This window comes from Mirounga angustirostris, unplaced genomic scaffold, assembly GCF_029215605.1.
Source record: "Mirounga angustirostris isolate CCGP_5_RB_7025 unplaced genomic scaffold, mMirAng1.0.hap1 SCAF_16, whole genome shotgun sequence".
NCBI lineage: Eukaryota > Metazoa > Chordata > Mammalia > Carnivora > Phocidae > Mirounga > Mirounga angustirostris.
Genome location: NW_026991724.1, coordinates 1070027 through 1092260, shown reverse-complemented (window position 1 = coordinate 1092260; position 22234 = coordinate 1070027). Strand labels below are relative to the sequence as shown.

The 22234-nt window shown below is 62.4% G+C and overlaps 3 protein-coding genes across 11 annotated transcripts in view; 1 reads left to right on the top strand and 2 right to left on the bottom strand.

Annotated features, from left to right (window-relative positions):
- Positions 1-72: 72 nt before the first annotated feature.
- Positions 73-21786, top strand: CTU2 (cytosolic thiouridylase subunit 2). Of its 5 annotated transcripts, none has more exons than XM_045890582.3 (15): positions 14105-14259; positions 14875-14949; positions 17269-17347; positions 17530-17589; positions 18732-18792; positions 19285-19394; positions 19548-19843; positions 19921-20056; positions 20214-20345; positions 20664-20755; positions 20877-20971; positions 21056-21203; positions 21319-21385; positions 21482-21540; positions 21635-21786. In XM_045890582.3, exons 1-15 carry the CDS (start codon positions 14195-14197, stop codon positions 21780-21782), a joined length of 1623 nt encoding a protein of 540 aa, XP_045746538.1. In that variant the 5' UTR covers positions 14105-14194; the 3' UTR covers positions 21783-21786. The 5 variants fall into 5 exon arrangements, with proteins under 5 accessions (XP_045746539.1, XP_045746538.1, XP_045746535.1 ...); XM_045890579.3 differs by having other exon boundaries at positions 14122-14259; positions 14722-14949; XM_054511206.2 differs by having other exon boundaries at positions 14123-14259; positions 14818-14949.
- Positions 5204-14012, bottom strand: RNF166 (ring finger protein 166). Of its 3 annotated transcripts, XM_045890585.2 has the most exons (6): positions 13765-14008; positions 8823-8979; positions 7329-7441; positions 6905-7019; positions 6708-6815; positions 5204-6258 (listed from the first exon to the last, which is right to left on the bottom strand). In XM_045890585.2, exons 1-6 carry the CDS (start codon positions 13917-13919, stop codon positions 6193-6195), a joined length of 714 nt encoding a protein of 237 aa, XP_045746541.1. In that variant the 5' UTR covers positions 13920-14008; the 3' UTR covers positions 5204-6192. The 3 variants fall into 3 exon arrangements, with proteins under 3 accessions (XP_045746541.1, XP_064437046.1, XP_064437047.1); XM_064580976.1 differs by lacking the exon at positions 6708-6815 and having other exon boundaries at positions 13765-14012; XM_064580977.1 differs by lacking the exon at positions 8823-8979 and having other exon boundaries at positions 13765-13893.
- Positions 21755-22234, bottom strand: part of PIEZO1 (piezo type mechanosensitive ion channel component 1 (Er blood group)) — a 55510-nt gene continuing 55030 nt past the window's right edge. For all 3 annotated transcript variants that reach the window (XM_064580962.1, XM_064580963.1, XM_064580964.1), the window contains one exon: positions 21755-22233. In XM_064580962.1, coding sequence (XP_064437032.1) covers positions 21984-22233 — 250 coding nt within the window. In that variant the 3' untranslated portion in view covers positions 21755-21983. The remainder of the gene's footprint in view (position 22234) is intronic.

Here is a 22234-nt window from a genome sequence, read left to right as displayed (position 1 = left end):
CCGGGGCGGGGTCGCGGGGCGGGGCTTCGGGGCCACGCCCAGGACAGGTGCGCGGGCCGCGGGGGAGGGAGCGCGTGGCCGCCGAGTCCTCCCCACGGGACTGCCCTGGCGCGCGCCGCGAGTCACACCGACCCCTGGGGCCTGGCGCACCCACTCACCGTGGACTAAAGGGCGGAGGTCAGGGCTGGGTGGAAGCCGAGCCGGGCTCCAGTCCACACGGCGGTGGAGGCGTTCGCAGAACCCCTGCTCCAGCTGGTTACACCCGCCCCGCCTGCTGCGCAAACTCGCAACGGTAGGATTGATGAGCACAAGCCCCGAATTCCAAAGCTGACCCACCTGACTAGCCCTAGTGGTGACGGGGGTCAGCTGACCTGGGGGAGAGGGGCCTTTCCCAGGGGGTGAAACCTGGGGAGGGTTCCTGTCCTCTGGGGACAGGGCTTTAGGAGTTGGCCCGCGCCTCCAGAAGGCTCCTCTGGTTGGGAGAAGGGACACAGCCTGGAATTCTGGGATTCCAAGGGGTTCTGAGCTGCGCTTATGGGAAGTTTCATCAAAGGGGGGGAAGTGCGTGCGCTGTGCAACAGCCTAGTCTGTGACCCTGGGCAGTCGTGTCCCTCCTTCAGTGCGGCAGAGAGCTGGACGAGCCATGTCTGAGTGTCTGGTCCCTTTGATGTGGACGTTTCAGGACTTCAGGGGTCAGATGGGGCATTCTCTGGACGAGTGGACACAGCCCCAAGCCTGCCCCTGACAGCTGCGGGGCTTTTCTGTGGCTGTGCAGCAGGCCTGCCTTTCTGGCGGTGCCTTTGAGGCCTGGGTGCCACGGGACTGCTGGTGCTCTTTGCCAGCCGAGGGCTTGGGGGGCGACGAGGTGAAGTTGATGGTGAGCCTGTAGAAGGACCTCTGGAGAAGCAGGGAGGGAGGGCCATGTCACCCAGGGTCTGATGTTCATAGTGTTGCAGACGAGAAGGTGGAGGCTCTGAGAAGTTAGGAAGTGGGGGAATAGGAACCCAGGGGAGCACATGTGGCTTGGTGAGAGCATGGAAGGGCAGGTGGTGCACGGACAGAAGGCACGCATCTCTCCTGTGGGCCATAGCCTGGCACCCTGCTGTTGTGCGTGTGGATTTCAGAGGACACGTGGCTGCCTTCTGCTTATTCACCTGTTCTGTGGCCTCGCAAACTTTCTATTTATACCCGCTCTTCCTTCTTTTCCCTGCCAGACGTAGATAAGGCTTGCAGGTACCTGGGTCAGCCCTCCACCCACACTGTCCCTCCTCACCCGGTTACGCACTGTGTGGCTGCCCGCCAAGAAGATGTCCCTCATCTCCAGAGAGATGCTCACACTATTTAGGGAAACTTGAGTGTTCTTGATCTATTCCTGGAAATGCTCCCTGGGATCCCGAGGGTCCTTAGAGCCACTGTGGGGTAGGGGCAGTATATTCTTTTCCTAGGGCTGTCATTACAAATGACCCCCACCCACTTCTCAGCCCTCCTTGGAGTCATGCAGACTCACTGGCTGTAACTCACAGGGTTGTGTCTGGGTTGGACCCAGGAAGGACCCACAGAGGAGGACACTGGCATCTACTTGTCCACACCTGTGCAGTGCCAGGGAGGGGGTGCAGCTGTCCCCATCCACTCTTGCTCTGTGTCCTTCTATCTTCCTTATGGCCGCTTTACTTGGCCATTAAGCCTCACGCCTGCCCACTTCCCACCAGTCTCCTGGAACTGCCCCTCTTTCAACCAGAGCAGGACTTGCAGGGACCAGAGTCTCTGCCTTCCAGAAGAAATCACAGCAGTCTTCCCTTGGCACCTAAGACCTTAGGGATGACAGCTGGCTGGGAGCCAGGCTGTGGGCCCCACCCATCTGCCTCTGTCAGCCGCCTGAGCAGCGCTTTCCAATTAGGATAGGCACCTCCCGAGCGATTGCTACAGTTCTACTTAGTTTCTCTTTTTATGTGTATGTGTTTGGAGTCTTTTTTTCATGACAGGTAGTGCTTGACTCTGCCTATGTATGTACACATACATCTGCATCCCCACTGCATGCTCACTTTTTAACTGATTGGGTTTCATGACCTGGTTTGGGGGACCCTGCTCCCTATCAGACTGTGCCCAAGAGGGGGGCCAGCTGGGAGCCAGCCCTCACTCCTGCACAGTACCTGCATGTGCACGGTGGGGTCCAGCAACGCTGGTTGGATGAGATGGAAAGGCATCGAGAACCCCAAAACAGCATGGCCCCTGGCATGCACATCCCTGGGGCTTGGAGAAGTGTGAGCCTCTGTGCTCTCAAGTGTGGACATATCAGCATGAAGCACAGGCCCCAGGGACCAAGACTCTTGGAACAGTGCTCAGAGCTGGACCTCACAGCTGGGGCTCACCTGTCCCAGGACCCCAGACAGATGGCCCCTCGCACTGGGGACTCCAGCCCAGGGACAAAGGGCTCCTGCACCAGCATGTGGGGTGTTCATTGGGGTGTGGCTGTAGCTGGGATATCCTGACTTAGGGCAACCTCATGGCTGTACGAGGTCATGGACTTGTGGAAACTGAGACCAAATGTTCCAGCTCCCAACATCTGGTCAGATTGGTGCCAGTGAGTGCTTGGTCACCCCCAGAGAAGGGGAGCTCATTCCATTTTGAGGCCTGTTACAGCTGATGCTGGTTCTTAGTCTGGGGTCTGGGGGACATGTCCGTGTGAGACAGAAAGGGACACTGTCCCTTCCCACACAGCTTATTCGACATGCAGGAGAGTCCTAGACATGGTGTCCTAGGCATGCCAGGGGACACGGTGTTGGGTGCTGAGGAGGGGTTCTAGGGGCTGGGGTGGAAGGGGGAGAAAGCAGTGGGGGGCCGAGCAGGGGTGCATGCACATGCTGGGCTGTGGCCTGCCGCGTGCGCACATGATGCATGTGTGTGCACATGTGTGTTTTGTGAGGCCGCAGGTGCTGTTCCCGTGTGATATGGGTGTCAGGCGTCAGCAGGATGCCCTGCAGGGTTTCAAGGAGAAGGGTGTCTTGGGTCCACAGCAGGGTTTCCCACTCTGCACCCCACTGCCTCCTCCCTGCACGCTGGAGCTGGCCCCTTGTTCCCAGCAGGCTGTTGGAGACCGGGAGGGCCACCTGTCGGGCGGCTCTCTGTCACCGGGAGGGGCTGGAGTCCCCATCTTGCAGACCTGCCCCCAGCCAAGCCTCCGCACCACGGCACGCCCTGTGCTTCTCACACCAGCCACCAGGGGGCAGAGGCCAGTAAGCGCGGCCTGCCCTTGGAGGCTCCTCGGAGAGGCGTCTCAGGCGCTCAGACCTCAGCTGCAACTGCCTCCAAGGCGCCGAGTGCATCGGCCAGACAGGAGCCTCCTGGGTCCCAGGCCTGGGGTCCCTAGCGCAGGCTTTCTGGAAGCCACTGACTGCAGGGCCTGGAGTCTCTTCTGGCCCCGAAGGAGCCAGCAGCGGGGCTTTTGGGTCCAAAGCACCTCCTCGGCTGGCCTGGCTGGCTGGCCACCACATTCAGCAGGGTGCCTCTGTGGGAGCCCGGCTGGCTGTGGCCCAGGATAGGTCAGGGCAGTGGGCCAAACTCTCAGAGGTGCTCAGCTCCCGTGCGACCCGGGGGTGAGCACCGCGCCAGGGCTCGGGGGCCTGGGGGCTCTGCCCTCTGGGCGTCTTGCCGGCCGGCCCCGTGCTAACATAGGCGGTCGTAGGTACCCGAGATCCAGGCATGCTTTCTAGGCCTCAGGGTGCGTGTGGACTCCCCACGCCGCGATGCCGTGCGTACCGTGAAAGGAAGTGTGCACTCCGGGGGGGGGGCGCCCCAGGACGCAGGGCTGTCTGGCTTTGTCTGGCAGTGGGGGACGTGAGCTGCTGCAGAGGCCGGCCCCGCGTGTCAGGGTGGGAGGGGGACACTGGCTTCCGGGAACTCCCAGCCTAAAGCATGTGTCTGTGTGTGCGCGCACGTGGCGGAAACCCTGGAGGCGGCCGTGCTCATTTACAGGGAGGCCTGGACGGGACAGCCCCGCTGGCACGGGAGTCACTCGAAGTACAAGGGAGGCTGTTTGTGCTGTGGCGTTCAGCCCGAGCGTCCCCACCGACACTGTGGGGTCTGCCGAGATCCAGCTCGCCCGTGTCCCCCATGCCGTGTTGGGGTTCACTTTGTCCTCCCCTGGGCACACTGCCCTGAGGTGTTCGGGATGAGAGGCCACGTGTGGACGCTGTCCTGTGGCTCTTGCCCCCGTGGCTGTACGGAGGGGGCAGAGCTCCTCAGGTGTCCTCAGGTGGCAGCAGGGACCCGCCACCATGCCTGCCCCCTGGAACTGGCGTCCTCGGCCAGTGGGGTTGAAGAGGGGAGGCTGGGGCTGAAGGCTCCTACAGAAGGACCTAAGGGGGTGATCCGCTGGTCACCGCTCTCCCGAGTGGCAGCTTGTTTGCCTGGCCCTGCCTTGGCTTCAAGCTCAGGAGACCCACCTGCTTTGAGGAACAGCCCAGAACACAGCCCTGCCCAGGGAAACTGCCCTGGTGGCCCAGACCACCATCTCTGGCTGGACATTCCACGTTTAAAGATTTTATTTTTAAATAATCTCCAGCTCCAATGTGGGGCTCGAACATAAAACCCAAGACCAAGAGTGGCACACTCTAAGCCAGCCAGGCGTCCCGGACGTTTCACATTTGAATGGCTCTTTCCGCCCGCTAGGCCCTGCATGAGGCTGGGGGGCCGAGGTCACATGCTGGGGCACCAGGAGGATGCCCAGGGGAGCTACAGAGCAAGAACCAGCCATGGGGAGAGTGGCTGCTCAGGGACGCGGGGCTCCACCCACCCCGAGGGCATCCCAAAGACTGCCCGCCAGCCTCCATGGCCACCTCCGGCCCCCAGAACAAGCCTTGAGTCCAGTGTGCTGGCCTTGGGGGGACCCCATCTCATGACAAGGAAGGAGGTGAAAACCACCACCACCTGGCAAACTTTTGCCAAGATGTGTCACCAGGGACCAGACAGGGTTTAAGAGAGAGGATGTGTTCTGGGGGAGCCTCAGGCTGAGGGAAGCATAGGGAGGCACTGTGTGCACAGGGAGGGGCCTGGGGCAGGTGGGCAGCACCGTCCCCCGCCAAGTGCTCGAGCTGCCTAGGGACAGACACACAGCCGCAGACCTCAAGCAAAGGGAGGTCACAGCTGCACCCCAGCCCCCACCTGCCTTTCACCCTCCCAGATGAAACCTAGCGGTCAAGGTTGCTATAGATGCTTCGAAATGTTTTATTGAAGTTTTTTTTTAAAAGAGCAATAACTTATGCCGTGAACCGAAAGAGTAAGACAGCGCCTTCCAACCCCACCTGTCACCCCGGGGGTGGCCTACCAACACGGTTCGGGGTCCACCTGGGAATGGGACAGTGGGGCGGGGGCCAGGGCCCTGGCGGGAGGAGGCCTGCACTGCTGGGGCGGCCGCTGCGAGGGGCCAGGGGCCCTGGGGGTTCTTCCTGGCAGTTGGGAAGGGGGACCCAGCAGAGCAGCGCCAGGATCTGTCTGAGCAAAGCCCCAGGGCGCGCGCTGCCTCTGGTGTCCACGCCTCTCTTTCCTTCCCCCTCGCTGATCCCACAACTGTTGCTTTTTGACTGTTTTTTTAAAAAATATAATTTTGTAAATGTTCCATAAAAATACTATTGTTCCTAGTCAAACACGGGTATTGCAATATGAAGAGTAACTGCTCGGTCTTTGCTCTATAAAATGTGAAAAGATTATCACACTGGATAATATAGAAAAATGCCAGAATTTCTAAGTATCACAAAAGCCAGTACCGAGTGCGTGAACTGGAAGCGCTGAGAGACGGCGGCCAGGCTCCCCTGCGCCCCCTGCTCAGCAGCCAGGCCTGCGGGACGCCGACGGGGCACAGTGGGTCTCTGTGCCCGAGAGGAGGACAGCATGGCTTTGAGGCGGACCGGCCGCCCACCGCTCGCGGGCCCAATGAGCCAGCCCCGTGCGGGCCACCTGCTCAGCCCGAAGCACCGAGGAGCCAGCAAGGCTCGGCCAGGAGCACTGGTGGCCACCCTCTGACGGCAGGGCCCCTGGCGGGCTCGGGGACGTCTGTCCTGCAACACAGGAGGCTCCGCTCGTCCCACCCGCTCGTCCCACAGGCGCATTTCCACGCAGGCGCTGGGCCTGTCCCCCTCAGCCGCGGCCCCGTGCCCTGAGGCGGGAGGGCTCAGGTCCAGGGGCTGGGCTGTGCCTTCAGTTCTCGGACAGAGACAGGGCCAGGGCAGCCTGGAAGGCAGCTTCCTCGTCGATGCTGTAATCCTGAAAGACACGAAGGGAAGACGCGAGGATGCGCGGGTGCCCCTCAGGGCCAGACCCTCCGTCCCGCGGCCCGGAGGGAGCCGTGCTGCCCGCCCAGGGCCATGGCTCGTGGGATGGGCGGCCCACGCACGGGATCCACCTCTGGCTCCTCCTCGAGGGCACCGCGGGCCTTCCGCAGCGAGCCGCCCCGCAGACACCTGGCCCGGAGACCGAGTGCCGGGCGGGTCTGCGCGAGGAGTGAGGAACTGGGCTCTGAGGAGCAACTAGGACCGGGGGCGATTAGCCCCAAAGGTCCTGGTGCGGGAGGGTCTGCGGGCCGGGTGAGGGCATGGTTTCCAGGGGACGGAAGGGCAGGGCCGGGCCTCTGCGGGGCCGCGGGCGCGGGGAGGGGCGCGGGGAGGGGCGGGGCAGGGCCTCTGCGGGGCGCGGCCGCGGGGAGGGGCACGCACCACAAAGGTGTCGTAGGAGAACTTGTGTCGGTGCAGCAGGTGCTGCAGGAAGTTGGCGCTCTTGTAGCTGGGGTCCCCCCAGGGCATCGCCGAGCAGATGGGGCACACCTGCAACACGGGGTGCAGGCTGAAGCAGCGCTCCGCTGCTCGGGGGAGCCGGCCCACCCCCCCACGTCCCCCCGGGGCCGGCGGCTCACCACGCGGTTGGGGTCGCTGCGGTGGTTGTCCACACAGTGCTTGAGCAGCTCCTGCTGGTCCAGGTTGCGGGCGCCACAGTAGGGGCAGGTGAAGGTGGACCTGTTGGGGACGGCGCTGCGGCGGTGGCGGGAGGTGAGTGGGGGCCTGCAGTGCCCCCACCTGTGGCGTGGCCCACCCCGGGGGCACCCGGCTGGGCCTCCCCCTGCACTCTGGGTCCCATCCCTTCCCCCCACACCCCCCTGCTGGGAGGTGACTGGCGGGCCTGTGCGGGCCCTCCTTGGGGTCCCCTTCCTGCAGGGCAGCGAGGCTGTCCGCAGAGGGGGACACAACAGCCTCTCCCACCTCCTCCAGGGAGAGCAACATGGGCCAGGAGCTGCCCCTACAAGGAACAGGGGCTCTGAGCACTGGAGTGGGGTGGCCTACCTGGGGATGGGCTGAGACGTGGGCACCACGGGGACGAACTTGGGACAGTTGGCCATTTGCTCCTGGACCTTCATGCAGGAGGAAACGTGCACCCTCATCTTGGCCAATGTCACCTAGGAAGACAGAGGCCGAGGAGGCGTCGGGGTCAGGCTCCAGAGGATGAGAGGGCCACTAGGCAGCAGGGCCCGTCCCTGCACCTGACGTTCACGGCCCCGCAGTGCTGCGTAAGCAGGGGGGAGGCTTCACTCAGGGGCCTCACGGCCCTGCCAGAAAAGGGGCACCAAGGGAAGGAGACACAGACTCCGGACACCCATTGGCAGGTGCGTCTGGCCACCAGCTGCTGGACAGGAGTACACCTCAGCTGGGGTCACTCGGGGGCGCAGAGGGCAGGGGCAGTCCTTGAGGAAACCAGAAGAGATGTATCGGGGCAGAGGGGACAGCCCTCATTACAGAAACTGAGGGACAGCATTCTTGTAGACGGCCAAGCATCTACCTGATAGAAGTTCTTACCAAAACGTACCAAACCACAGCACAACCTTCTCCTCAGCCCGGCCCGGGGCACACGCTCTGGCCGAGGGGCAGGGAAAGGGGCCAGGTGCGCGGACCTCCCTCGGTGTGGCTCAAGTGAACGACCCAAGGAAAAAGACAGATGCAGCCATCCCTCCCTGGGGAGCAGATGCTACCAATCCTGCTGTCAACAATGCCAACAGGCTGGGAGTAATGTCTCACAAATAGGAAACTCGTTCACAGGACCAAGGAAGCAGCGAGGAGGGTGTGGGCGAGGGTAAGGTCCCCGGGGCCAAGATCCCCCCAGGTGTCCGCTCGAGGGCTGCCTGGCTCCCCGCTCTGCTCGGGCCTGCCCCACTGGCCCACGAGTATGGACAGACCCGAGCACGCTGTGGCAGAGCAGCCCGCTGCATGTGGGAAGCCGAGAATGGGCCTGGCCTGCTCTCTCTCGGGAGAAAGCCTGCGTGCCAGGGAAGGAGGCCAGCAGCCTCACTGCAGAACCCAAGTAGCTCCAGGATGTCCTGACTCTGACCCTGACCTGTAGGACAAAGCAACCAGCAGTCGCCTTCTATTGTGATGTTTCTATCAAAATGCAAAGTCAAAATCTGCTCCTGGGGCTGGGCCACTGTGAGGGGCTCCAGGCCACGTGGGTGGTGGCGGTCAGCCTTGGAAAGGCACCCCCCTCCATTCTGCCTGGGGCCCCAACCCCCGTTGGCAGGGCTGAGGCTCAGTTCCCATGTCCCCAAATTAGCCCCACAACAGCGACCACGCAACAACATAAGACCCAGAGCCCAGGGCAGGCGGCAGGGGTGGGGGTGATGTGGGGGGCTGTGGGGGGTGTGGGAAGGCCCCCAGGGAGGTGAGTGGTGCTGTGGGGGAGGGGCAGAGCACAGGTTCCTCTCTGCCGGAGAGGAGAGGGGGGAGCGGAAGCAGGCCCTGCAGCTGCAGACCACAGCCCCGCCCCAGGAGGACCCCGGGGGTGGGTACCTTCTTGTTGCAGCCCCTGCAGGGCGCCTTGTAGGACGAGAGCTGCTTCTCCACATGGGCGGCCTTGTCCACCTTCTTGGGGTCGAAGGGCAGGCGGCACAGCGGGCAGAGGGGGGACGGTACCTGGAGGCAGGGCTGGAGGCACTCCCCGCAGAACCTGCACGGGGAGCGGGCGTGGGCCTGAGGGCTGCTGGCTGCTTTGAGCCTCACAGGTCAGCCCCCCTCTGTGTCGGCGGCACGTTTCTGGAGACCATCATTCTGTTCCTCTGGCTAAACGACGACCCCAGGTCCCCTCCCAGCCATGGGTTTCTGGGGCCCGTTGCCGTATCCACGAGGCTGGTGGGGCTGTGGCTGGGGTTCTCCGGGAGCTGTGCTGGCCCCGCGGCCCTGGGCCCAGCCCGAGGCTCAGCCTGCCCGTCTCACGGCCGTGTGGTGATGCCAGCGCCCCAGGTGCTCTGGGGACACAGGCAGCACAGGGGGGCTCTAAAAACCCTCCACCCACAAAGCGTTGGAGAGTAAGATCATCAACAATGCTGGGAGAGGAAACCACAGGGCTCCAGGGGCCTGAGACTCATTGGACGGGGCGGGGCCAAAGCTGTCCAGCCTTGGGGCAGTGGCGTGGTGACGGAAGGGGCCTTGCTTGGGCTCCTGGCGGCTGAGCAGGGACACTCATGGCCCCAGCACACACTCGGGCGCCCGAGGCTCTTGGCGCTGTCCCTGGAGATGCCGCATCAAGAAGCCAGCCAGTGGATACAGATGTGCTTGGGCCGCAGCAGCAAGCCCTCCTCACCCCGAGGCCCCCCCGTGCCACAGAGAAACTAGCAGCGTTCAGTCCGCGGGGACACCGGGCTGGAGAGCACCCAGCAGGCAGCAAGAGGGAGCTCGATCCCAGGACCCCCTTGGTCCAGCTTCTTAAGAAACGTTGTGGGGGCCGCTCAGCTATGACCCCGACCTAGAATCTGCAGACGCTGAGACGGAGCCCCAGGGCCCCAGACGAGTGGGCACTAGGCCCCAGGATGAGGGCTAAGCCCCCGCCCACAAGAAAGGGAGCCCCTTCAAAGACTGCAAAGATCGGGATGTGCACGACTGTGCTGTCATCTCTGTGCACCAAGCGGGGGGCTGTGAGGGCCATGGGATGTGAGGGTGTTCCCAAGTGTACACGCTCAGCTCAGCGGCCGGCATTCTGCCACCAGGAGGGCTTCACCTCCTTCCCAGGAGAAGGCAGTGGGGGTGATCTGGAGTCCCTCCTGCTGCCCGCGCCTGGGCCTTCCTCCTATGTGCTGGCTTCCAGTGCAGCCCCCACCTGGCTCGGCACCATTTGCAGGAACATGTGCACAGAAGGCCTGGCTTGGCCTGAGGCCCATCAGAAGATGCAGCATTCCCGGCAGCCTCCTTCCCCCAGGAGGAGGAGGATGGCCCACCCATCGCCACACCTGGTGGGCATGTGACAGAGGCGTCCAGGCACCACCCCACGGCACTCTGGGGAGTGCCCAAGCCCACCTCTCCAGCTCCAAGGGTCCGACCAGCCTAACGGCCGATGCAGCTCTCTCCCTCCGCCTGCCACAGGAGGAGAGCTGGCTACTGTCACGGAGGGTGTGCACGGCGGTGCCACCACAAGAGCCACGGGGCAGACACAAGCCACGTCATCCACGGGGAACGGACACACGGATGTGGCCGAGCCCCAGGATGGGTGAGTCTTGGGGACGCCAAGCTCAGGACATGTGTTGTGTGACCCCGTTGACATGTCAGAGCAGACCCGTGGTTGCTGCGGCGGGGACGCCGGCTCAACAGCGCGCACTCCAGGGACCACTGACGTGCACCCTTCAGACGAGGGCGTCCTCCTTCAGCAATGCTGTAAGACGCACACGCATAAGGATGGCCCCAGGAGCACTCGGGACGAGTCACCACGTTGTCAGGGCAGGCCTCAGGGCCACGTCTCCGACGACAGATGCATAGGTCGGGGTGAAGGGCACCTCTTTGCCAGCAGGAGGGGGCCGGGGAGCTTGGGGTCTTGAGAAGGCATGCATGGACCCCTGCCTGCACCCGGGCCTGCCCGCCCGCCCGCCGGCCTGCAGCTCTGCTGGTCCGTGTGTCGTGGCGCCTGAGGGGCTGCGGGCACCATCGGCTGGCAGCCAAGTCTCCACGCTATGAGCGCGGTGCTCGGAGCCGCCCCAGACAAGCCGTGCCCGCCTCTTCCAAGGAGGTTCTGCCAGCACGAGCGGACAGAGCCAGCTGAGGGGTCTGCTCTCTGCCCCCAGACCTGACGGCCACCTCACGGGCTCCAGCGCCCCGTCTCACTCCTGCCCGGGCCTCTCGCACACACCACTGTGCCAGCGCCGGCCAACGGTGCAGGGGACCCACAGAGGCCAGGACCTGTCCTCAGGGGCAGAGCCCGACTTCCAAAGCCTTACATGGATGATCTCAATCGCCCACATCCTGGTCCGCCCACACGCAGCTGGAGGTGCGCTCTCCATGCCAAGCAGGGAGTGACAGACCCCGCCCAGAGAAGCCCGCTCATGGGTCTGGGTGCAGGTGGGCAGGGGGCTGTCAAGGCTCAGCGGTCCCCAGGGTCTCCAGGGTCACTGCTGCAAGGGCGCTCGCCGGGGGGGAGGGGGGAGAGGCGGGGCCTCAGAGGCCAGCCCCGCCAGACTGCCCGAGCTCAAGCTCTGGCTTTGCTGCGACCCCTGGGAACTCAGCCTCTTGTACAAAATAGCGAGAGCACCTGGCCGACGGGGCCACGGCACGCTGAGCGCGCAGGACACACCTGTCCTCATCATTCCCTACGTTCCCCCCTAAACGTGAGCGCTCTTCTCTACGATCTCTGCTCATTGACTGCATGTGGGAACGTGGAGGTGGAGGGACCGGTGGGACAGCAGTGCTGAGAGAGCATGAGAGGAGAACGGAGGCCAGGGGAGCCTGCCCCCTCCCAGGCCCTCAGGGGAGGGCCCATCAGAGGGTCATACATAGCCACGCAGCTTCTGCTTCCAGATGGGACTTACTGCCCAGGATGTCCCCCGAATATGAGAAATAACCGGCTCCCTCTGGGGCTCCTGGGGAGCTCTTGGGAGCTCTTCCACAAGCCCCACTGAGGGCCTCCTGACCGAAACCCACCCCGACCTCTCCTCTTCTGTCTGGTGCTGCCCACGCACAGCCGCTCAGCACCAGAAACTCTGTTTTGTGGAGGCAAACTGTTTACGGTTAGGTGGCCGTGCGGGACAAATACCTAGACCACCACCAGGTTCTTTGAAGGAAAAGCGTGAGCCTTTAAGTCCTCTGTGCTTGTTCGTGCATGTGCCTTCATGACACCAGACCAGAAACTTGGGAAGAGTAAGAAACAGAGGCAGAGAGAGAGCTAGGGAGGAGGGCTTCTAAGGAGGACGCTCTGGAAGAGCTTCTCACGGGACCAGCCTCAGAAACAGGAGAGAGATCAGATTCTGCCAAGAAAAACATGGGGTGGGGGAAGGGTTTAGAGGACATGATGCTTTCGTAATTCTGTGCAGAGCTGTGTTCTGAAGACCACATTTTAAGAAAAGACTTTTCTGAGGAAAAAAAAAAGACTTATCTGGAAAAAAAAAATCCGTACACTGATTTGTACAGACCCAGAGACTGGAAATGCTGTGGCCCTGGGATGAGTAACTGTTGGTGCCAAGGGGAGACCATCCGAAAACCAGGAAAGGCTTTCTAAAGTTGGGTCGAGCCTTACAGGTCTCAGCGATGGACTGAAAACTGCAGAGCACACCTGAAAACACCCACCAGCATATGCTTCCAAGAGTCTTGTTCAGAGGCTGCCCCTGACAAGATGTCACCAGCAGTGTGACAGTGAGGCACGGCCCCTCCCGACAAGTTGGCTATCCTCCCTTGGTGTGGGCAGGTGCTTGTGCTGCCCCACACGGGAGGAGGAGGAACGCGGAGGCTTTTGGATGCTGACACTGTCCCTGGGTGACGAGAAGGCACACACCTACCCAGCTCCCCCTTTCTATCAGGAGCCTCCTAAGTCAGCTGCCTGTTAGCAAAATATTCCAGGGGCACCTACCTGCCTGGATGCACCTCTGCCCAACCCCTGGGAGTGAAAGCCCCACCGCCTCAGTAGCCCTGCTTGCCGGCAACCGAGCCCTCCTGACCCCGCTTCCCACACTGCTGATTTCACTCAAGAGCTGTGCTGTTCAGCCAGGAGCCAGTCGGAGAGTGGACACTGAACTCGCCGCCCTTCCAACCAGGCGGGCAGCTCGCAGAAGACTTGAGTGCAGCTCTCGCTGGGAGGAGAGCCACATCCTCAGGTTTCTGTTGCTGAAACACCCCTGCAGGACCCTCCTGGAGGCTCCGGTGCAGCTGGAAACCCTAGCAGGGTGCTTGGTGTCTGGTCCCCAGGGCCAGCCCGCCTGCTCAATGATGGATATGACCCAAGATCTCCATCAAAACAAAACAGCACCAGACTCCAAACAAGTCCCTCTCCTAACTTTAGGCAACTCCTCTCCTCTGACGTTAAGACAAGCAGACAGCGGGTCCGAAAAAGAGTTGATAAGAAGAGCCACAAGGCATTCATTTACAAATGCCCACCCCGGTCTCCAGGGGACCGAGTCGAAGGCGACTGGCGCAGAGGTCGCCTGCTGCCCTCTGAGTACCCGGGTAGGCCCGCCGAAGCCGTAAGCGGACCCCAGGGGAGTCGGGACCGGACAGGGCTGCAGGTCGCCCGATGCGCCGACAGGGTGCCCGGCTCGCCGGGGACTGGCGGGCAGGAGGCTGAGCTGAGGCGGAGGAACGCGCCCAGGGGACAGGGCCGGCCTGCGCAGGGAGCCCTGCGCCCCCGCCCGAGTCCTCCGCGCGCCTGGCTCCGGGGCTGCGCCGGGCGGCCGCGAGCCTCGGGCCCCTCCCGGGGCGGGCACGGACCCCTCCCCGCAGCGACGTCCCGGCCCCGCGGCCTCCCGCAGGCCGGCGCACTCACGTGTGGCCGCAGCTGCCGATGGCCACGGGCCGGTGGTACACCTCCAGGCAGATCGGGCAGCTGTACTGCGCCTCCAGGCCGCTGTCGCCGCCCGCCGGCCCGCCCGGCGGCTGCCGCTGCTGAGCCGAAGCCACCAGGCTGCGGAACATCGCCATCCCGGCGCCGGGCCTGCCGCCGCCGCCGCCGCCGCCGCCGCCGCCCCTGTTCCGGCCCGGCCGGGCCAGGTCCGCGCGTCACGGCCGCGACGGCGCCGCGCTGACGTCATCAGGGGCGCCCCGCCCCCGCCCCGCTCGTCACGGCCGCGGCGCCGACGTCATAGGCGCGCGCTCCGCCCCCAATCCGCTGGCCACGCCCCGGCGACGTCCCGCTGACGTTATTAGGGCGCGTCTCCCCGCCGCCGGCGCTTACTATCGTGCGACCGGGCGCAGCCATGTGCCAGGTTGGCGAGGACTACGGGGACCCGGCGCCCGAGGGACCGCCGCCACTGCGGCCTGGGTAAGAGCCGGGCGTGCGCACCCGCCCCTCTCCTTCCCGGCGCCGAGCCGGCGGCAAAGCCCTGCCCCGAGGGCGCGGCCCGCGCCTTGCAGTTCGCCCCCGGCGCCGCGCTGCGGAACCCGGGAGACCGCCGAGGCTGGGGCCCAGAAGCCCCGGGTCCCGGTGGGGGTGCACCGTGCTCCGCAGCACCCCGGGGGTGCCTCTCTAGCCGGGGGCGAACGCCCCAGAAAGGGGCTGGCTCTGCGCTCTGGCGCTGGTGATTCTTGCGGCTTGGGCCCTCGGCCGAAGAGGAGTCGGCCTCCTGGCCCCTTCCCCCCGCCGCTTCCGTCTCTGCCCTCCCGAGTCACACAGGTGGTTCCGCCAGGCACTTGAGAGGCTGACAGGTGGCCTCTGTGTGCGTCCTCGGGTGGTTTAGGCAGACTCAGATCCCCCCACGGCCCTTGTCTTTTTTCGTATCGGTAGTTCGGATAAGACAAAAGCCGTGGTTGGTGTGTGTGCAGCTGCATGAGCTTCCCATACACCGGCTGGGATGAGAATCGCAGTGCCTCCTCCCCAAAGCCCGCTGGAGGGAGGGCTGCAGCCTGTGTTCTACCCTCCCCCGTCATGTCTCGAAAGGCGTGAACTGAAGTGTGTGAAGTGCACGGAAGGCCTACCCGTGGTGGTGATTCGAGCAGGAGATGCCTTCTGCAGGTGAGGCCTGGAGGTGGGTGGGAGGTCTGGCTTAGCCAGGCTTGCCCCTCCTCTTGGCTTTATCTCTTGCTTTGAAGCATGTGCTTCTAACATCGCTTCCAGTGACTCCGGTGCATGTGTGGGGTATTGGGTTTCTGTGTGGGTACGCCGTAATTCTCCCACGGTCCAGCTGTGGATCAGGTGGCAGGAGGGCATCTGATGGCACTTACGGGAAGGTGGCAGAGGGAGGGTGAGGTGAGGTATAGGCAGGATGAGCATTTCGGGGCAGCTGGAACGCATCTAGGGGCAGATTAGAGCGTCCTGAGATCTTGGGCAGGTGCTCTGGGGATGATTTTGTTTGTTTGTTTTTTGATTTTTTTGTTTTTTAAAGAATTTATTTATTTGGGGTGGGTGCACAAGCGGCGGAAGGGGCCAAGGGAGAGGAAGCAGGGTCCCAGCTGAACAGGGAGCCTGAGGCGGGACTTGATACCAAGACCCTGGGATCATGACCTGAGCCGAAGGCAGACGCTTAACCGACTGAGCCACCGAGGCGTCCCCCAGCTTATGTTTTTAAAATAGTCTCCACGAGTCTTGGACACTACTTTCCAGAATGTTCCAAAAGAGAAACTGAAGGGACTGAGGTTTTTTCCCAAAGCTTTCTCCTCCCCAGCCATCTTTTGGGAACACAGTAAACTTGGTGTATGCTACTGGAGTAAACGTAGGCAAAGCACCCATTGCTTTAATCTCTCAGAGCATCTGAAGTGATGACTGTTAGGAGAAGAGGCTGCAGCAGCTCCTTCTGGGCTCAGAGCTCCCCCTGCCCGTGGGCAGCCACAGGTTGTTCTTGTGCCCCGAGCAAGCACCTGTGTTTTAGCAGCCTTACCCCTCCCCGATGGTGAGTGAGTTCTTGGGACTCGCTGCCTGTGGCTGCTCGCCTGGGGTCCTGGCATTTTATTAAACACCACGTTGACCTACTGACCATAAAGGAATGCGGGGTGCTTGGTCAACCCCTCACACTGGTGCCTGTTCAGTGGGGGGCAGGGGGAATTGTGGACACTGCTGTGTCTTTTTTTTTTTTTTTAAGATTTATTCAGGGGCAGCTCAGTTGGTTAAGCGTCCGACTCTTGTTTTGACTCAGGTCATGATCTCAGGGTCCCAGGATAGAGCCCCACATCGGGCTTTGCGGTCCGCGTGGAGTCTGCTTGAAATTTCCTCTCTCTCTGCCTTGCTTCTCTCCTCACACACACAACGTTCTCTTTCTCTTTCTAAAAAATAGATAATTAAATAAAGGCTTTAAAAAAAAAGACATTTTTTTTTGAGAAAGGTTTATTTACTTTAAAGGGAAAGAGGGTGTGGGCAAGGGGGCAGGGCACAGAGAATCTCAAGCAGACTCCACGCTAAGCCCAAAGCTTGAGTTGGGGCTCGATCTCATGAGATCATGACCTGAGCCGAAACCAAGAGTTGGATGCTTAACTGACTGAGCCGCCCAGGCGCCCCTGGTATGTCTTAGTTGGAAAAAGAAAGCAGACTTAGGGGTGCAGCCTCAGGTGTGGGGCAGCTCTCAGGGAGCCGCATTGCTGTCATCGACCCCGACTTCCCTGCCTGGGTTGCCAGGGAGCTTTTAAATGCAGATGCCTGGGCCTCACTCTGGCACCTTCTGTCCGATATATTTGGCCTGAGTGATTCTAACCTGTAGCTGAGCCTGAGAATTAGGTGGAAGGATTTTCAGGATTGCTGATTCCCAGGGCCCGCCCTGGAAGTTCTGATTCTGTGGGTCTGAAGAAGCCAGGACTGTGCATTTGCATGAACTTTGTCAAGATGGTAATTTCTTGTCGAGATGGTATCAGCTCGGGAATGGTGTTCTGGGACATGGGGCACCCCCTGCTGCCTACTCAGTGCTTCCCCCTTCACCCCAAGAGAGAGTACTTCTCCCTGTGGGAGTTTTGGAAGGGGCCTTCCACTCTGCTTGAGGGAGGGTCCGGCTGGCCTTGCCCTGCACTTCCCTGTGTCCGTCCGTTCTGCCTGCTGGGCCTTCCTGAGTGTTTGGAGGTACAGGTGGCTCCTGGGCTCTGGGCCCCTCAGACATCAGTTCACACTAGTAAGGATTGTTGGGGACCAAGGGGGCGCCTCCCTGTGCAGCACGGGGCTGGTCCTGGGGCAGGCACAGCTGGCAAGAACCCCTCAACCCTGGCTTCCATTGTCAGTTTCTGGGCAGAGCCTCTGTCAAGATACTGCTTTTAAAGATGGACACTGGTAAGAGAAGGAAAATGGAACCCTACAGCGTCTCAGGCTGCGTCCCCATCGGGGCCATGTGGCCACACTGCTGGTTGTCTCTTGCAGGGACTGTTTCAGGGCCTTCTACATCCACAAGTTCAGAGCCGTGCTTGGGAAGAATCGGTTGATCTTTCCGGGTGAGAAGGTAGTGTGTTGGGGTGACTCTTCTGCGGGGTCCCCAGCTGGGAAGCCCAGCCCCCCTGGGCCCTGGCTCTCAGCCCCGGCCTCCCCTCCCAGTGTCATGCACAGGTGATGGTGGTGGTGGAGAGGGTGGGCTTGCTCATGGGGGAGACGCAGCGCTCTCCAGTGACGTTCCTTCTCCCATAGGTGCTCCTGGCATGGTCTGGGGGGCCTTCATCCAGCTCCATGGTCTGGCAGGTCCTTGAGGTACGTCTCCTAGCGTCTTCCAGGGTCCTGGCTGCTTCCCTGCTGAGTTGCAGAGTTGGGGGCCCAGGACTGAGGGGCTCTTGCCTGCAGCTAGCGAGAGCAGCCCACCCCTAGCTGGGATGCCCGGAGGGTTGTTGGATGTGTATACAAAGGTGCACAAACTGGAAGCTGAGTCCGGAGCACCCAGCTGTGCCCAAGTGTAGGACTGTTTGCCGACTGCGTAGAATCCTAGTCACAGGGAACATGTGGTGGCATGGTGGAGCGTTGCTTGAGGTGTTCCTGAGTTCATGGGCCTCCCCCTGGTCCTGGGTCCAGGACAAAACCTCGAAATACAAGCAGGTGCCTTGGGGAACCCAAAAGGGGTCCAGCCTGGCTGGGGTCGGGCAGCTTCCTTGAGAAGTTTAAGGGGAGACCCAAATGAGCAGTGGGGATGCCAGGGGATGTGAAGTTGGGTGGGGAGGGAGAGCGTACGGGAGAGGGTGCTCTCTGGGGACCTGTGCTCCAGGCTCTCGGCAGCCCACTCACACTGTTGTCCAGCGTGTTGGAGATGGCTAGGGCTTTTCCTGAGGGCCCTGGCTGCCGTGGAGGCCTTGACCTGGGGCTGGGACATACACAGACTCTCTGCATTCCCAGTGAGGGGCACAGATGAGAGAGGTGGTCTGTCCCGGGGGCTCCAGCAAGGTGCTGTTCTGCTCTCACTTCATGGCTCCCTAAGCCTGGCCTGGTGTAAGTGCCCACTCCATTGGCCTTTTGTCCGGCACCTGGAGCCCCTGTTTCCTCTAACTGATAACACCTTGATGGTAGTCTGTTGTCCTCTTGCACTCAGCAGTCAGAGGTGCTCAGGCAGGCACCTCTCAGGACATTGCTGGGCGGGGGAGTCTGGGGGCCGTGGGAGACAGACTGGTGAGGAGCAGGTGTTACTGGGGCGGTGAAGATGCCTATGCAGCCACTTTGACCATGTCAGGCTGTGTGGCCTCCCCATGGGGCCTTCTCGGCACTTTGTCTGAATGGTTTGTCTGTTCCAGGTGGGGAACACCACCCCTTCCTGGAGGACATTAGTTCAGGTGGAGAGTGGTTTGTGCCGGGAAGGTGGCCTCTGGCTTCTGACTGTGGGGCTGAGGTCCTGTCCCTTTTCTCTCTAGGGCCTGAGTCGAGATTCTGCCAAAAGACTGCGTTTTGTGCCAGGGGTCGTATATGTCGATGGTATGTGTAGCCCTCCCAGCCCCGGCCCCAGCCGCTCAGGATGAGCCCCATTGAGACAGCTGGTGCTGTGCCCTTGATGAGGCCCTTAAGCTTGATGAGGCCCTTAAGCTTAATGAGTTTTTGGAGACAACACATGGGTCTGGCAACAAAGGCACTGTTGTTGTCTTAGACTTTTGTTAGAGTCAGGCAGGCGTATGTGCCTAGTGTCCATGGATCAGGGGCCCTGGGTGGGAGAGGCCAGGGGCCAGATGCTCCCTGAGATAGGCTCCCAGTTGGGTCTGGGGCCCTGGGGTCTGTCACGCCTCCTCCCGCCCCTCCCCTGTGCACTGGAGAGAAGCCACTCCCCACTCTGATAATGCTGCCCTCCCTGAGAACAGGTTCGTGTCCTGTGGTTTCCACCAGAAAGCTTCGTAGAGTTGTTCACAGGATATTGGCCTTATCCCATCTTGGGCTCTTCTGTAGTCATGATTCCTTTCTGCCTGCACTTTTTAGAGGGAGCAGCTTGTGGCCAGAGCTGGGAGGACAGAGCAAAAACTCTGGCTGATGTGAAGCTGATCCTACAGACCCTCGGCTTTCCGTGGCACGTTGTCACCTTGGAAGAGGTGGGTGGGCCTGACTGTGAGGGCGGGCCGCCGGGTGCCCACAAGGGCCTGTGCCTACTTGGTGGGGTCAGTTGTGGGCCTCGCCCTTGGCCTGTTTGCTCCCGGCACGTGGGGGGCAGACCTGGGCCTTATGCTCTCTCCCTGCCCTGGAAGGTGTTTGCCCTGCCGCCATCCGTGCTGCGCTGCTCTGCCCAGGAGCCAGTGGGGACTGTGGGGACCTACAAGGTGGCTGTGGACAGTTTCCTTCAGCAGCAGCATACGCTGGGGGCTGAGGGGGTTGGGGGCAGCCCCAGCTCAGCCCAGGGGGAGGCACAGCCGAGCCAGCCCTGCACCCAGGACCCCCAGGACCTGGCTGGGCCACCCCTGGCTGCCCAGACCGAGGCTCTGTCCCGACTGTTTGGCTCCGTGAAGACGTTGACGGCCAAAGAGGAGCTTCTGCAGACCCTGCGGTGAGCCCCCATCCCCACCCTGGCAGCTAGGCCCTCCTCCTTCCAGCCTGCCTGAGACCCTGGGCTCTGCTCTACAGGACCCACCTGATCCTGCACGTGGCCCGGACCCATGGCTACTCCAAGGTGATGACAGGAGACAGCTGTACCCGCTTGGCCATCAAGCTCATGACCAGCCTGGCGCTGGGGAGAGGGGCCTTTCTCGCCTGGGACACGGTATGTGGGTAGGGAACGGGCATTTCCGGGGCCCCTCTGGCCCATGTCACTTGAAAGTGGCATCAGGAGTCCGTGCCAGGGTCTCCCGTGTGGCGCAGGGAACGCGGGGCTGTGAGCCCGGGTGCTGGGTGCTGTGATGAATGTGCCCCCACTGCAGGGCTTCTCCGACGAGCGGCACGGCGACGTGGTGGTAGTACGGCCCATGCGTGAGCACACGCTGAAGGAGGTCGCCTTCTACAACCGCCTGTTTGCCGTTCCGTCTGTCTTCACGCCAGCCATTGACACCAAGGTGAGTTGCGGGATTATCCAGCGTGGGGTCGGAGGGGGCCAGCACGCTCTCAGTGGCCCGAGCTGTGTCCACACCAGCTCCCTGGGAGCACATGAGGAGAGGCAGGCTGGTGCTCGGCCAAGGGGGGCTTGCACGGAGGGTGTAACAGCAGCTGTGTTCAGTGACGGGGACACCTCAGATGCGGGTGCTCTGGCTCACTCCAGCCCTGACTTGGCGCGCTCAGGGCTGATGGTGTGAAGCCCTGGCCCCCACGCTAGCTGGCTGCTGGGCCAGGCCTGGGGGCGCCCCTTTTACAGCCCTCCATCTGATTATCCCTAGGCCCCCGAAAAGGCCAGCATCCACCGGCTGATGGAGGGCTTCCTGCTCCGGCTGCAGGCCCAGTTCCCCTCCACAGTCAGCACCGTGTACAGGTATGTGTGTGTCAGTGCCCACGGCGGGGTGGGCGCGTGGGCCTGAGCCCACCCCCGGGCGCTTGTGCAGGAGTGAAGCCCAGCCTCAGGCCGCCTTGGTGCCCCGTCTCCCACCCATCAGGACCAGTGAGAAGCTGGTCAAGGCCCCCAGGGACGGCTGTGCCACTGGCCCCCGCTGCCTGCTCTGTATGTGCTCGCTGGACGTCGACGCCGCTGGTCCGTGAGGAGGGGGAGGGGCGCTGGGGAGTGGGAGTTGGGGGTCCAGCCCCAGGAGGAGCCTCAGCCTGTCTCTGCCTGCAGATAGTGCCACAGCGTTCGGGGCTCAGACCCAGGATTTCTCCCAGATGCAGCCCTCCACCCCACTGGCTGGGGCCCCCACTGTGCCTTGCTGTGCTGCAGAGGTGGGCAGGGCCCTGAACTGCTGCCAGGGGACCAGGCCGTGCAGGAGGTGAGTCCCTTCCTGGCCCTGCCCTGACCCGTGGTCAGCCCCAGGCCACCAGCCAGGGTAGGTGCAGCACCCTGGGGCCCCGAGCCGGTGCTCAGGCACAGCTCTGCTCCTCCAGGGAGGACTCCCGAGACCACGTCATCGAGCAGCTATGCTACGGCTGCCGCGTGAATATGAAGGATGTGGTGAGTCGTTCCCACTCCTGGGTCGTGACAGGGGAGGCCCACCCCCCGGGGCTCGGTGCCACGCGGCCCCTTGTCCACGGCCATCCTCTGTTGCAGCCCTCCTTGGACCCCCTTCCACCTTACATCTTGGCCGAGGCCCGACTCCGCAGCCAAAGGTATGGGCTAACCACACGGCTAGGGGAGTGCCGGAGGGGTCCTTCTGGGCGGTGGCTCCCGCGGGGCACATTCCCAGTGTACGGCTTTCCCTAGGCCTTCGCCAGAGATCCAGGAGTATCTGCTGGAGAACAGTGACGATGAGGCGCACACCAGCGGGAGCGGAGCCTGGGGCCCCCCGGAGCAGGAGGGCAAGGATGGGCAGACAGCCTGTAATTGTATAAATAAAAACATTTTTAATTAGAAAACCCTACAGTACGCATGGGGAAGGGAAGGCTGGAGCCCCGGGCCCAGTGTGCTGGCTGCGCAGGGCTCCGCGCCGGGCCGAGGAGGGGCCCCAGATCCCCTCTGGCAGCAGCGTGAGGGCGTGGCGGCCGGGCCGGGGCGTCTGCACCCAGCAGTGTGCTGGGCGACTCCTTCACGCGTGGGTGCAGGAGCCCCGCTCCTACTCCTTCTCACGGGTCCACTTGATCATAGTTTCGGGCGAGCGGTACAGGAAGATGAGCTTGGCGTAAAGCTCCTCCTCGAGCTCCAGCTCCCGCGTCTCCCGCACCAGGAAGATGTCCTGACAGAGCTTGAGGATGCGGTCCACGCAGGGCAGCTCCTCGAACATGATGGAGTGCGAGATCTCGCTGAAGAAGCCGCGCACGAACTTGCCGATGACCAGCACGATGGACACGTAGAGCCCCATGATCC

Coding starts and splice junctions, on each gene's coding strand:
- CTU2 (XM_054511206.2), top strand. CDS start 14,195: ATGTGCCAGGTTGGCGAGGACTACGGGGACCCGGCGCCCGAGGGACCG. Junction 17,590..18,731: donor TGGTCTGGCAGGTCCTTGAG/GTACGTCTCCTA, acceptor TTTTCTCTCTAG/GGCCTGAGTCGAGATTCTGC. Junction 20,057..20,213: donor CCTTTCTCGCCTGGGACACG/GTATGTGGGTAG, acceptor CCCCCACTGCAG/GGCTTCTCCGACGAGCGGCA.
- RNF166 (XM_045890585.2), bottom strand. CDS start 13,919: ATGGCGATGTTCCGCAGCCTGGTGGCTTCGGCTCAGCAGCGGCAGCCG. Junction 8,980..13,764: donor ATCGGCAGCTGCGGCCACAC/GTGAGTGCGCCG, acceptor CTCCCCGTGCAG/GTTCTGCGGGGAGTGCCTCC. Junction 6,816..6,904: donor GCAGCGACCCCAACCGCGTG/GTGAGCCGCCGG, acceptor CCCGTGTTGCAG/GTGTGCCCCATCTGCTCGGC.